General features: G+C 39.2%; 1 protein-coding gene, 1 long non-coding RNA gene and 1 pseudogene across 2 annotated transcripts; 1 reads left to right on the forward strand and 2 right to left on the reverse strand.

The window, feature by feature from the left end:
• Nucleotides 1–2041: 2041 nt before the first annotated feature.
• On the reverse strand, nucleotides 2042–4970 carry LOC141350449 (zona pellucida sperm-binding protein 3-like). The gene is given in 5 exon segments (XM_073855571.1): nucleotides 2042–2133; nucleotides 4193–4270; nucleotides 4273–4295; nucleotides 4371–4489; nucleotides 4584–4970. Coding segments are annotated over 5 exon segments (600 nt in total). The 5' UTR covers nucleotides 4911–4970; the 3' UTR covers nucleotides 2042–2080.
• Nucleotides 4971–9372: 4402 nt separating this feature from the next.
• Nucleotides 9373–10620, forward strand: LOC129429131 (uncharacterized). The gene is made up of 3 exons (XR_012358400.1): nucleotides 9373–9713; nucleotides 9816–9910; nucleotides 10008–10620. It is a non-coding gene; the product is annotated as an uncharacterized lncRNA (long non-coding RNA).
• Nucleotides 10621–12727: 2107 nt separating this feature from the next.
• On the reverse strand, nucleotides 12728–14703 carry LOC141350458 (zona pellucida sperm-binding protein 3-like; annotated as a pseudogene).
• Between the last annotated feature and the right edge of the window lie 291 nt (nucleotides 14704–14994).

Here is a 14994-nt window from a genome sequence, read left to right on the forward strand (position 1 = left end):
AATATGTGAGTAACATGTATGTACATGTTTGCATTTTTAGGGAAATAATGTACAAAAAAGTTGCTAAAAATAAGGAACACATACTAAACATTTGTTCACAAACAAAAAAAGTACTGAAGTACAAAAACTCTACTTGTAGAGTTGGGAATTTGCTATAAAAGATGTAAAAACCATTTTACACACTCATGCATGAAACAACATATTGATTAAACTTGTGTAAGACACTTTTTGTTGTGTAGAGGCAATATACAAGGGAGGGTCAATGGTCATGAATATTAATGTGATTCACACCTGCGGAGAACAGCCCCAACCATGGGCGTAACCATGACACAATAATAAAGCTTCATAATGCAGGAGTGGGGAACCCTGGGTCCTGGAGGGCCACTGTCCGGCAGAGTTTAGTACCAACCCTAATCAAAGTATCAAATGTACATTTTGTACACATACATTTTAGCAGACAATTTTCTGATACACAACATACACTCTGCTATGAGCTGTTACATAAACTTAATGTAGTTCGTGTTACCATATAACTTTAATGTCCAAAAAGTGTAAATATGTCTTTCCACTTTAAGGTTTGTACAGTGTAGTAATGTAACAACAGCTGAGAGTGATGCAGACCTGTAAGAAAGTTATAAACAGCTGTTAGCATTGTGAGTCCACAGAACTACCACATAAGGCAACATATATAACTGATGGGCAAATATCACCGATAACACTAAATTTAGATAAATTGTATTCAAGGTACTCTTGAACTGTTTATCCTGTATATCTATTTTGTATATTATTTTTTATTTCTGTATATTAATGTGGGCTGGGAGTAACCATACATATGACATAATAATAAAGCTTCATTCATTCATTCACTGCGCTTTACATATGAATGGGGGAATCTTCTCAACTACTACCAATGTGCAGCTTCCACCTGGATGATGCCACAGCAGTCATAATGCACCAGAATGCTCACCACACACCAGCTTAGTAGTGGAGAGGAGAGTATAGCCATTCAGTATTTGAGGGGATTATTAGAATGCCAATGGGCAAGTTTGGACAGGATGCCAAGGCACACCCCTACTCTTTTTTGAATGACATCCTGGGATTTTTAATGACCACAGAGAGTCAGAACCTCGGTTTAACGTCTCACCCAAAGGACGGTGCATTTTGACAGTATAGTGTCCCCATCACTATACTTGGGTGTTAGGACCCACACAGACCACAGGGTTAGCACCCCCTGCTGGTCTCACTAACACCTCTACCAGCAGCAACCTGGTTTTCCCAGGTGGTCTCCACTCCAAGTACTGACCAGGCTCAACCATACTTAGCTTTAGTGGGCAAGCTGTCTTGGGCTACAGGGTGATATGACAGATGAGGTCAGCCAGGGAAAAAAAAGTACCCCTCTACTTTCAGATTATATAAAAAGCAATATTTGTTTTCGGTTGTAATTAGGTTTTTTAAAAGTAGATGTATGCATCATGTTTGTGTGACAAGTAAATCACAGAGCATCTACTGATTTTTGTAACACGTTTAAAACAGCTGCCGGAGACAGACACGTCTGTAAGCGCACCCCATTTATTTTGACAAACACAAAAATCCATTATTGTGAATGTACAAAACTAATGGTAGACCCTTCAGTTTCAAATGATGAAAACACAAGTGTATAATAATTAATAATGTAGTATTTTAAGCAGATTCTGCTTTGAGCAGAAAAGACATCAAGACACAGTGCTGCGTTTTTGGACCCCTGGGAGTTAACTCACTGTCATGCATTGTGCGCAACATTTATTGTCTCCTTCACATTATGTTCACTTCCCTGCAGCTAAATAACCTTAAGCCTCTTAAAAGTCTTCATTGATACTCCTTATAATTTTGGGCCTTAAGACCTCTTACAAGGAGTAAGATGCTTCCTGAATTACTTGTTTACAAGGATTTTAAGATAATTTTCTTAGAATTGTCACTAGGAACAACTCTTTGCCCCAAGATTTTGTATGAATACAGGCACAGATTAAGTTCACATCTCCAGAGAAAAATCCACATATGCAAATCAATAGTAAGACATTTATTGCCACATCTTGCAACACCATCAGTTAGACACCACAATGACGCCAATGGTGACGTTCCCTTCTGACACCAGCCCTACAACAAGGGAGGTAAAGAAACAATTGTGAGCATTAGGACTTGTAAAAGCTTTCAAGAGAAAACCTTAAAACGCTACCCAAACCAGGAAGTGCTCTTCCTTTCCTGCTCGAGCCACACATGGGCTGAATCCGAAACCGCATACTACCATACTATGTAGTAGGCAAAAAGCAGTAGGCAAACGAATAGTATGTCCGAAACCTCAGTATACGTAAAAGGGTAGGCAAGAATTACCGGGATCTTGGCCTATTTCTCGCGAGATTCAGATGCACGTGTACTTAAGTATCGTCCGAAACCGCCTACTTACTGAAAATGTAGTAGGGGAAACAGCACGTGAACAGAGTAGTACGTCCGAATCCTCAGTATCCATAAAATCAGTAGGCGAGAAATCCCCGGATGCCCTACTGAGTCCGCCCAGATTCTGAAGCGTGCATCGGATGGACACTTCTATCCCAGCTTGCCCATGATGCCACGGAAAAGCAAAGCAATCGATCGGAGAATGGCCAATCGGGTGATTTCGATACGTTACACAGGGCTGTTCCTCAGCACCCTGACTTCACCCACAGACCCAGGATATAAGTGCTCAGATGATTCATGAAAATAAAGCAGCAGAATTGTCACAGCTTTGTTGAGATGGCAGTAAATATGTGATGGTTTGTTAGAAAAATACATTTGAATACATTTTTGTTTGATATGGGTTTCACTTCTATACGTTTCCATTTATTGGGATGGTTATATTCATTTCATATTCATATTTTATTCATGTTTCCTGTTGTTTTAAATAAAAACAAGAGATTGCTTCACTAAAATGTATATAATCACATGGCCTGCATTGTCTAGTTTGTATTCAAGCACAGCTGTCATCTGACAATAGATATTAAATTACAATCTGATTGTTTTACTTATTTTGTCCACAGTGTAATATATCTGTAACACTGACAGAGACCGTAGTAGAGTTGTCAAGTTACTGATGCAATCAGGTGTTAGTGCACCTGTCCCTCATAAACACGCATTCATTTTCATGCCTGTTATAAGGTTTGTTCGAGTTCATGCACCGCTGTAAGAACCAACAGGTGGATGACCTCAAAGTACCGTGAGAGCAATTCCAGAAATCATACGGAGAAGTCTGATTTCGAGTCGCTCTCGCGGTAATGTGATGTCAATCTCCTGTCGGTTCGTGTGGTTCTGCATGAACTAGAACAAGTTTACTACGTCATAGGTCGCATGATAACGTCAACATGGTGGATGCTGTCCATACTTAACGCGAACGTATGTACTGTCTTAGCGCACGTTAAGTGGGTACTCAGTGAAATTCAGTACCTACACAGTAAGTATGCGATTTCGGATTCAGCCATGGAGTCACAGCACATGCACACCTGGTCATCGTCATCTGCAGAATGCCATATAAAGAGTACAACAAATATTAAATGCCACACAGGATGGGGTCATTGTATTTGTAGATATACTCATTCATAAAGGAACAAGCCTTATGCTCTGGATCTGTAGGGGTTGAAGCAATGACTGCTTTTAAAGCACATGAAATGTAGACCTACAAAACAAAGGGATTAGCAAACATGGGGCAAATAAAATCAAAAAATTTAATTCTGCATTTTCCACACCTACATCTTTTAACTTACAGGGCCATTATTGGTTTGCTGAAATCTAAAAAGACTCCAGTTGAACTGGAGTGCGTCACCCTAAACCCAGTGCATAAAGCTAGAAGAGCCTGTGAGCTTGGCGTCAAAGCATAAGTCAGGCATAAGCATAGCATGTGTGTGCACATGATGTCTGTAGAGAATACATACAAACCCATAATTCTCAATAAAGGAATATCTTGGATTAGAGTTCACATCAGGGGTTGCAGTAGCAACATAGGATCAATAAAAATTGCAACGGAACATGATTGTACTGCTTCAGAGGCTTTAACGCTCATGAACTAGCCAAGGAAATACTGATTGACTGACCTCTGAAACATCCAGTCATCTGCAATAAAGAAACATTGGCAAAACCTGTGCAACACCCATGGAAAAGCCATGCACTTTCAGGCAAAAGTAATTACCAGTCATAAGCTGCAAAGAGAAGACCAGCATATCCTCTGCAACAATTGTAGCAGCAAAAGGAAGCAAAGCAGGCATCACACATCACTGCTTACATTCTGTAACCTTAAGAGCAAGAGAAAGTAATCTGAAGTATTCTTAAATGGACAATTATTAAATGACTGCAAGATCAAGTCTTACCTTGGATAGTGACAGTGAATTGCAACGGCAGCTGCATCAGTTCTCACAACAGGAGGTCCACCTAGAGCCTCAGGAGTGTAGAGTAGAGTGAATGTGTACACCAACTCATCAGCAGTCATCTGAAAACAGGAATCATGAGACCAATACTAGATGGTTAACCATTACCAAACATCACTAGCAGTCAACAGATCTGACTCAAAAGCAGCCCCTCACCATTAAAGAACTATCACATGTATGGAGCTCGTATTCAAAGATAAGAACTTGAGCATCAGGATCCTCACCCACAGCTGCACAGCCTCCTAAACTGAGGAATGAGGCATTTACCAACTGTCCATTTCCATAGAAGTCCTTTTTAACCTCCACATGTACAGAGTTCTCTGCACATTGTGCTGCTACACTATCAGGAGGGCTTGGTATCTGCAGCTGAAAAGGCACTGCTGGCTGTTGGGGCTCTGCTGGCATATGGGGAAATTGCCAGGTCAAAGGTGCGACAGAAGCCTGCATTAGCTGCTTGGAAAGTGTATTGGCAGGATCTAGCATTCCATGTGCAATTTCAGGTTTTTGAGGCTGAATAAAACCTGCCCCTTGTGGAATTTTGGACAACTTAATCTCAGAGTTCTTAGATTAAAGTCAGAATTCTGAGATTAAAGTCAGAATTCTGAGATTAAAGTCAGAACTCAAATATTTTTTTCACCAGTGGCCCTAATCCTCTTCCGTACAGGACAATGAAACATTGAGTTGGATGTGTTATTTTCTTAGACTAATTTTTTTTTTGCAGTCCAATTTGAGAAAAACATTTCCGAATCTTAAAAATGTATTGAAACTACTGTTGTTGCTGATCATACTCTAATAGGGATAAAATATATTTCTGCAAGTTTGTGGACTTGACCAAAATCCTTTGAAGAACTGAGTTAGTATATATATATATATATATATATATATATATATATATATATATATATATATATTTATTTATTTATTTACAATCAAATTCCAGTTTTTCTTACCTGCATGCATACCTTTGTACTGTCTATGCTAGCAATAGAGTTGGCTATCCTAGTGTGGACTTGAATGCGTAAAGTAATATTAATAATGTAACATAACTTTCATGAGCTTGTTATGATCAGATGTGTCATGACAATTTCTGAGGAAGCCGAAATTAAACAAGAAACCATTTATTAACTCTTTCCTTGCCATTGAGGAGTTTTTTAGCTGCCATGACGGGATTTTTATCTCAATCCATGTTTCTGCTATTATGCAGTAGGTGGCGCTCTTATCCTGGCTCAAAATGAGATGAAGGTACTATCCTGATGCACACATAGGCCGTTTCTCAATGTCAAGGATACTTCCTTGGCAGGACTAAGTCCTTACAAGTCACTTCCTTTAGAGGCTAGCCCTGCTGAAAAACACAGCATACCAGCAAGACCAGCATATGTTGTGTTTTGGTGCTGGTTTGCTAGGGAACACCAGCTAAACCAGCATCAGCACCAGTATTAGCACCAGCTAAACCAGAACCAAACCAGCATTAGCACCAGCTAAACCAGCATTAGCACCAGCATCCCATGCTGGTCATACCAGCATATGTTGTGTTTTGGTGCTCACTGCATGAAAAGTGGAATTTTCGTCAGAATGTGGCACTGTAGATTGACGTGAAACTCCAAGTTTACGACTGCCCACGACAATTTGCAGGCAATGCCGAAAACTGCCATAAATTGTCAGAAATTGACGTGGGCCTTGCTTGGCAGTTGTCCCCCCTTCCCCTAATTCTAGGGGAGGCTTTAACATGTAAATGAACATGCTGTGAGCTATACAAATGCAAATCAGGGTAGCAGCTGGGGGAGTTTTACTCAGGTGACATTCAGAGAGGTGGTAACTTCATTTTAAGAAAATCTCTGGTATTAGTATAGCCAAATTACAGACTCTTAAATTTTAGCTTGAATCTATTTATTTTTATGTATGTATGCTACACTGTTAACCCAGATATTGTCTTAATGATGTAAATATCACTTAATATTTTGAGTTTTGGACATACACTTAAAAAATCTTAGTTCATTTAACTTTTAAGCGTATAAAATTAATTAAACTAAAACATTCAAGTGAATGAACTTTATCAGTACATGTTGTAAGGAATACCCATAATCGTTTGTCCCTGAATATTATGATTATTTAAGCTTTTTACAGAATTAAGAACTGATAAGAACTTTAACTACTTAAATATTTGTTAAAATGTCATAGAGGTTTATGCTCTTATATTATTCATGTTGTTTAGTTGGAAATGATAAATTACCATTTTTGTAACTGAAAGTCAACATTCAGGTGATCAGTGTTTATTGACATAAACAGCACATTGTATTGTATTTTTCTCCACAGTACTGACAATTGTTGTCAAAAACACAGTTTTGTGTGTTTCAGTGGAGAATCAAGTTTATTCAATGTTGTTTGTGTTACAATACCATTTATAACACTAAGAGAAATATTATTATAAATTAATTTAAAATAGAAAATCTTTAAATTCTGTTAACTAAGCAGAGATGTTGGACAGAGTAATTCAAAATCAACTTAAAATTAAGTGTAATGCACTTTCTGAATGATATTGTTATTATTAGAAATTTTAAGTTAAATATACTTGTTTTAGTTCACATTACTTCATTTTCTAGGGCAACCAAGTTTGCTCCAATTTTATTATACAGGCTAGTACAAAGTATATTTAAGTTCAATTTGTAATAATTGCAAAGTATTTGATATTGCAAAACATTGTTAGTTAAATGAACTACATTTATTAAAGTTACCATTACTTAATTGTTTTATGGCAACCAGTTTGCTCACATTTTTTTGATGAGTAAATGATGACAGAATTTTCATTTTAAATTGAACTATCCCTTTAAGTAGATTCAATTTGTCCAGGTGCACAGTGTAGATTAATTACTCTGTATGTCATTAGCAATAACCAATGTTATGTAAAAAAAAGATACACAAAATAATTCATTTTAACAATTTTAATTGTTTTAACAGAGTTTTAATCAGGCTCAATTTGTGCATTCTATGCAAACAACATGTCAAACAACAAAATGTCTGTCCAGATGGGAATGAAGCAAGGAAACTTGTGCAATTACATCACAGCTCAAATACTGTGCATAGTGGCATGACTACAGTTTATCGAATTCACATACTGGTATCCTGCCATACTTGTCCATCATATACATCTCCTAACACACCCTTTGGCATTTCCAGCTTTGGCCATTCTTCTAATTTCTCTTCAAATCCAGGTCTTTTAACAAGTCCTCCCAGAGACTGCACAACACTCTTGTAACAGTAGGAACGTATTGGATGGACATACTCTTCACCGCTCGAATATGTAGCCTTTCTTAACAAGGCAGAGCCACATTTCTTCCTTAATGCAGACCTCTGCTTTGGGTGATTGTAGAATGGGATATGACCACAAGTCCTGCAAACCTTTGTACCATCCCGTCTGAGCTCATAGGTTTCAGTAAGCATGTACACTGTCATACATTTTGGACAAACCACATACTGTAAGAAGTCGTCACGGAGGATACCAGTCAATTTCATCATGGCCAAAAGTTTCATCAACAAGTCAACAAGTTCTGGTTTTTCACTTCTGGACTGATCTCTTCCATGCCCCTCCCCATCTTGTATATGAGGATAGGCTTCACTCTGCTCCTCAGCAAGGATTTCCCCCTTCTTCATCCACAAAATCATCCTATGGAAGTATAAAGGACATATTTAAAACACACGTAATGCACATACACAGCACCACCATTAGAGATTGAAAAGCCCATCGTTAATATGGTCATTTATCATCAATATGGCCATTTGAGTATGAAAAGATTTTAAAACTGTAGTTGGAAAAGATCATGTGAATCTCAAACAGCTAGCTTTAGTGCAATGAACCAGTTAAGTACTTTGTGAGAACTTCATCCACTTCAACTTCATTTTATGAATTTTTTATACTTTATAAAGTGTGTTTATACTTTAGTTGCTTTCATTAGTTAACTAACAGAAATTTGAGAGTGGAAAACAATCATGTGAGTGAAACATGTTAGGTTTTCCCGTTTCAGCTCTGGATTAGCATGTATTGACTATATACTCGTATATCCAAAGGTAATTTCATGCTTACCACACAACAGGAGATGTCTTCATCATCTTGCCCTGACTCTGAATCACTGGAGTCCAGGAAAAGATGAATGCTTTGGTCATCTGCTGTTTCGTCTGAAAAACAACAACAAACAGAAGATACCGTTATGCATTATGATGCGATATTATTTAATTATAAATTACTATTACAATAACAACAACAAATTACTATTACAATAACAGCAAGGGCTACCACAATAGATAAAACATGCTGGAGGGCTACTTTTTGATATAGAATACTCAAAACGTTTTTGTTTAACTTTTATTTTACTTGTTGATATGTTTTAGTATTGTTTAAAATGATAACATACGTAAACCAAGCCAAGCTAATATAAAAAAATATGTAATTATGCTCACCGTTGTCTGAACTGATATTCGCTGGGTGCATTTCTTCAAATTCTTCAATCACTTCTTTTGCTGGGTCCTCGGATTGCATTTCACTTCCACAAATCTCTCCAGTAAGGTTATCTTTCGGGTCTTTACACATTGATGGTACATCACCCACAGCGGGTTCATGACTGGTTAGCAGCAGGCTCTGTACGTTATCTGACGTAGCCCTTTTGGATTTTTTCTCCCAAACTCCATTTTTGAAATAGTGCTTTCTGTGGTCAAAATATTGTGTATAACACAGTTTAGTGTTGCAATGTTCACAGAAGCGCCGAGGTCGTTCCAGCACACCGCGCTTGTTTATAGACTTGTTCGCCTTCATGCGGCACCGCAAGAATCGACAGTCGGGTGACGTCAAAGTATCGCGAGAGGGAGACGAAATATGATTTCTTGAATCATTCTCGCAGTACTTCGACGTCATCCGGCTGTCGGGTCTTGCGGCGCCGCATGAAGTCGAACAAGATTTTCCTCATATCAGTAACCTCGCATGTGATTGGAGGAGCCCGACGAGCTTCTCGCCTTCGTCCAATCACGTGCGTGGTTATGGCCACGACTCATACAGCAGAGAAAGAAAAGACGAGCATATAATAACAGACGTTTGGTGTTTGTAGCTCCGAGAAGACGGGTGCACAATCCCAAGATTGCGGTAAGAATAATTTTATGTATAAGCATATTTTTAAGTAGCATAAGCTAAAAGCCCAAGCTGTGTGTTTTATAACTTAGAGGTGTTTTTTGTCTTGTAATTTTTAGGAGGCTGTACGGCGTCTCTGAGGCACACTGCCGGCGCTTTGAACCAGAGCAAGGGTAATATGACGTTACGATTGAAAGAATATGTCTTTATTCTTGTATAAGGACATAGATACGTTAATAGATCCGAGCTTAAACCCGCACATTTTGTTTTCACAGACTAACGTCGCCTCATAACGAAGCCGTGACCTCCTATTTCCTCGGGGCTATTTCAGCAAGTCCATATTTAACTGCTGAGAATGACGACATTGTTTGTAAGTATTACTTCTAATGTTTTTCCTCATTCCTTGGTTAATTGTACCGTGACTCTTTTTTTTTTATTAATACCAGTCTCATTTAATTGTTTTCCAGCTGCCTGTAAGACGTATTATGAGTCGGTACGCCGGAGATTCAGATACAAGCAACCTGAACTCGCATCGCTTTAGGAAACTGCGAAAAGTTTAGCTCGGAGTCGATCCAGAAGAAAAAGGGTACGATTTATTATATTAGATCAGTTTTTTGTCAATGTGAGTGTTTTTCAGGTCACTTATTGTCTTTATTGATTGCATTACAGTTGCTGGAAGCGAGATGAAGTGTGCTGGCTGAGGATGTGATGGACATTTGGAAGTGCGCAATCATAGATATATACGCCTGCAAAAGTGACTTTTTTTCCAACGATTTTTAGGGATCTTTCCCGAATGTCTTGGGCACTTTTTGACGTGTTTAGAGGACGACATAAGAGACATTATGCTGCTTTGTACATAGTTGTGTGTTTCTAATTAAAGCTCTTTCTTTGAATGAACAGCTGTGTGTTTATAAATAAAGCTCTTTCTTTGAATAAAGAACTGTGTATTTATAAATCAAGCTCTTTGTTTTCTCTTATATTCCTTGATGGTGTGTAGCACAATGACATTAATATATAATCAATTATTATAACATAAATTATATATTTTTAATATTATTATTATTGGGGTTTACATTTATAATGAGCCAGGGTGCCCAATAACCCCCCCTCTTTAGAGTAACGGCCCGACTTGAATTTACTCATTCAGTATTGGCTGAAGCCACTACTTTTAAACAAGAAAAATCCCTTGTGATTGGTTTGCAGTGATCTACCAACCATTCACGGGGGATTTTACTTGTTTAAAAGTAGTGGCTTCAGCCAATACTGAGTGAGTACATTCAAGTGGGCCGTTACTCTAGTTTCGCTGCTATTCACATGCTAATTAGGTCAGAGACGCTCTACCTGGCCAGGAGAGGTTTCGCTGCTATTCATATGCTAATTAGAGGCATCGCACCCCGCGGGGCTCTCCACCTACGTCATGGTTCGTTTACGACAATTTGTGGCACAGACGAACGCGACGCTCGCTGCCTGTAAATTGAGGAAAGCTGCCGAAAATTAGGGAGATTTTCGGGAGCCTACAGGCGCTTACGGGGACGAAAATCCCACTTTTCATGCAGTGGCTGGTATGCTGTGACCACCAGCTAAACCAGCATAGACCAGCATAATTCCCATGCTGGTCCATGCTGGTTTGATGCTGGTTTTTTCAGCAGGGAGGTGAGGCTCCTCTTAAGCATTCGGAGAACACGTAAATTGAACAGGCTAGCAAGTGCACGTCATTGCGTCAATCAAAGGTGTGCTTTCAGTGCTGCGCGCATAGGATTGTGGGTGATTTCAGCGTATATGGGATATCTCTAGAACGAAGGACTCAGTCCTTGGCTGAAATTCCGAGAATCCTCGACATTGGAACAGTCCTTCGACCGACGTCGATGATGTAGAATCCTCGAAATTCTGGCTTCCGAGGATCCTTCCTTGACATTGAGAAACGGCTATTCTATGGGTCAACCACACATTTTACATGCGACATTTAACATTAAAATTACTGCTACAGGAGTTGTTACAAAAGTAAACATAATTTTTTGAAGTGGAAAAAATGAAAACTATAGTGTACGGTGTAAGAGCACTTAGTTTTCAGCACTTCAACCTTAAGCGCAATAACATTGACGGAAGTTTAAGCGAGAAGGAGAGTAGTCAAGAGTGATGTTACTGCACACGGAGGTCGACGTGCTGCAAACTAAGTGCTCTTCCGCCATTCAATAGAGTTCTCATTTTTTTCGCTTACAAATCACCACTTCTTGTGTCACTATACTTACTCGTGCAACTACTCAAAAGTCTTTAAATCAGGAAAACATGGAAGTGTTTGGTGGCTTCTAAATTAATCCCTGTTAGGATCCTTAGGAGTGAATGGGGCTAGGCTAAATGCTAACACGTTAACAACAGGCTGTACAAAGATTAAGTGCATGCATTGAAAAAAAGTATATATTCATCTAGACTCTAGATTGAGGTAAGAACATGGTAAAAGAGAAAGAGCTTTCTTTTAAGAAACTTATTAACTCAAGACCTCCAATTAAAACTTGCAGCCATGTTCACTTACAGTTAACAAACAGAAAAATCTTAAGATCAAATAAAGTACAATATTGGTGATAGTTGAGGAACATCGTCATGAACATCATCTGTCACCCCCATTATTTCACCCACTCTTGACAAAGTAAACAATTTGCCTGCCTTCATTGCTCAAGTATGAGAGCCTGATCCTTTGCTTAATCTAACATTGTCCAAAATGATATTCTAGTTAAATAAAAAAGCCCAGCGGTTGTAATGGAACATATGCCAGGCTGTTTAAACATTGAAAACAACCAAGCCTTTTATGAAGCACTTTTATTTTAGCCTACTATTGCTGAAGATGGTTAACTAACAGCTCTGGCTACTATCATTGCTTTTATATGAATGCAGCACCTCCTTAGCAACTTATTTGTATGTGCTCACCTTTGGAGTAAAAATGCATGTTCCAAATAAAATTATGTACTTTGGGAGTTTATAGAGTTAAATCCACCATAGTCGAGTTAGATCAAACATTTGTAAGAGTTGCTTGACAAAGCTATTTTTGATTCAAGAGTTGACTTGCATGTGACTTCCTGTCAATCATATTACACTAGTGCCCAAGGCCCAAATGTTAAATTATTCATATGCAAGCTAAAAAGATTAAAGAATCTGTGCGTCCAACATGTCATAAAAGAAACAGAAGTCAGTGGCAATTTCAAGGTTTTATTGGTCATCCATTACAACCCACTACTTCAGTCTGAGATCACAATGGGGCCAATAGTTGCCTTTCCTTCTGAAACCAGGCCTGGAAAGACAAATTGCAAGTGTCTAGTTACAAGGCATTTGGACAGGGTTCCTGAAGCGCTACAAGACTGCACACTTACCAGAATCAGATATTGCCCTTCCTTTCCTGGTAGAGCCACATATGGAGTCACAGCATGTGCACACATCGTCACTTTCATCTGCAGAAGTCCATCTGTAAAGAGGGCATGAAAGTATTATTCATTACAAACAAGCAATTGTGGACACTCGTGTCTGGACCTACCCATTGGCAAAGGAGCAAGCTTTGCTCTCTGTATTTGTAGGAGTTGAAGCCAGGACAGCCTTCAAAGCACATGTAATGTAGACCTAGAAATAAAACCGCTTGTATCAAACTAAACTCGCTCTTTCAGGATACAGAAAGTAAATAACCATTTTATTTCACAACATACCGAGCTGTTACCAGCTTGCTGGAACTTGAAAGCCTCCAACTGAAACTGCAGCTTGTCATTCAGAACTCGATGCATAAAATGAGAAGGAGACCCTGTAAGCTTGGCATCAACCAGGCACCTAAAGAGGAAACACGGTCATCCTTCTCTTGTGCATTTGACAAAGAAAAAGAACCCTACTCACCCATGGTTCTCAATAAAGGAATATCTTGGAACGGAGTTCACATCAGGGCTGCAGTAGCCACACAGCCATCAATGAAAACACGCAAGGGAACATGGTTGTACTGCTTCACAGAAACTTCAAAGTTCATGAATTGGCCAAGAAAATACTGGTTAACTGGCCTCTCAAACATCCAATCATCTGCAAAGAAAAGCATACTGGCAAATCCCATTTTAGATTCAGACCCAAATAGAACGAGAGATCATTACCAGTCATGAGCTTAAGGGAGAACACCAGCACTTCCTCAGAAACTATGGTAGCAGCAAAAGGAACTGCAGCGGGCATCAACACGTCACTGCTTACATTATGCAACCTAAAGAGCAAAAGAAAGTAATCTGGAGCATATTTAAATGGACAATGTTTAGATGACTGCAAGATCAAGTCTTACCTTGGATAGTGACAGTGAATTGCAACGGCAGCTGCATCAGCTCTCACAATGGGAGTTCCAACTAGAGCCCCAGGAGTGTAGAGTAAAGTGAATGTGTACACCAACTCATCAGCAGTCATCTGAAAACAGCCATTATGAAGCCATTACTAGATACCAAACTTCACATTCAATCAGTAGACTGAATAGCAGTCACTCACCATCAAAGAACTACCACATGTGTGGAGCTCGTATTGAAAAACAACAACATGAGAATTAGGATCTTCCCCTACAGCTGCACAACCTCCTAAACTAAAGGATGAGGGATCTGCCAAGTGGCCATTTCCATAAAAGTCCTTTTTAACCTCCACATGCACAAAGTTCTCTGCACATTGTGCTGCAACACTATTAGGAGGGCTGGGTATCTGTAGCTGAAAAGGTACTGCTGGCTGTTGGGGCTCTTCTGGCATTTGGGGAAACTTCCAGGTCAAAGGTGCTACAGGAGCTTGCATTAACTGCTTGGACTGAGTACTCGCAGGATCTAACATTCCAGGTTTTTGAGGCTGAAAAGAAGCTGCTCTTTGTGGGTTTTGAAGAGCTTGTTGAGGTGCCAAAACTGGTGGCTGTTGAAGGAATCCTAATGTTTTCTTGGCTTGTTGAGGTACAGAAACTGGTGGCTGTTGCTGGACTCCAAATGGATTCTGGGCTTGCTGAGATGACAGAACTGGTGGCTGTTGTTGAAATGTTATTGGATCCTGGCCTTGCTGATGTCCTGACCTCTGCTCCACAGACAACTCAACTATTAGGAAAACCAAAAATCCAACACCTTCCCAAGCCACCAGCCCCATTGTGCTACAGACTCTGATATTCTCAGAATAATTGTTTTAACGTTGCTGTGCCTTTTTCAAGAGCAAACAATTCAACTGGCTCCACCCCCTTTTAACAAGATTAATGATTATCCAGGCTTGTTGAGTTAAAAAAGTTTACACCAAAAAGGACCAAAGATTGCCATACAAATACCTCAAAATAGGCCATACTGCACTAGGTGGTTATCAGCATTAATGCACTTTTGAACATTTATAGTAGTGTTACATCTGTTAACATCAATAAACACAGAAACAAAGTTGTGGAAACACTGTGTATCACAACTGTTCAGATCCAATTTTTCTGTCCTGTAGTGCTTC

This window comes from Misgurnus anguillicaudatus, chromosome 18, assembly GCF_027580225.2.
Source record: "Misgurnus anguillicaudatus chromosome 18, ASM2758022v2, whole genome shotgun sequence".
NCBI classification, from domain to species: Eukaryota; Metazoa; Chordata; class Actinopteri; order Cypriniformes; family Cobitidae; genus Misgurnus; species Misgurnus anguillicaudatus.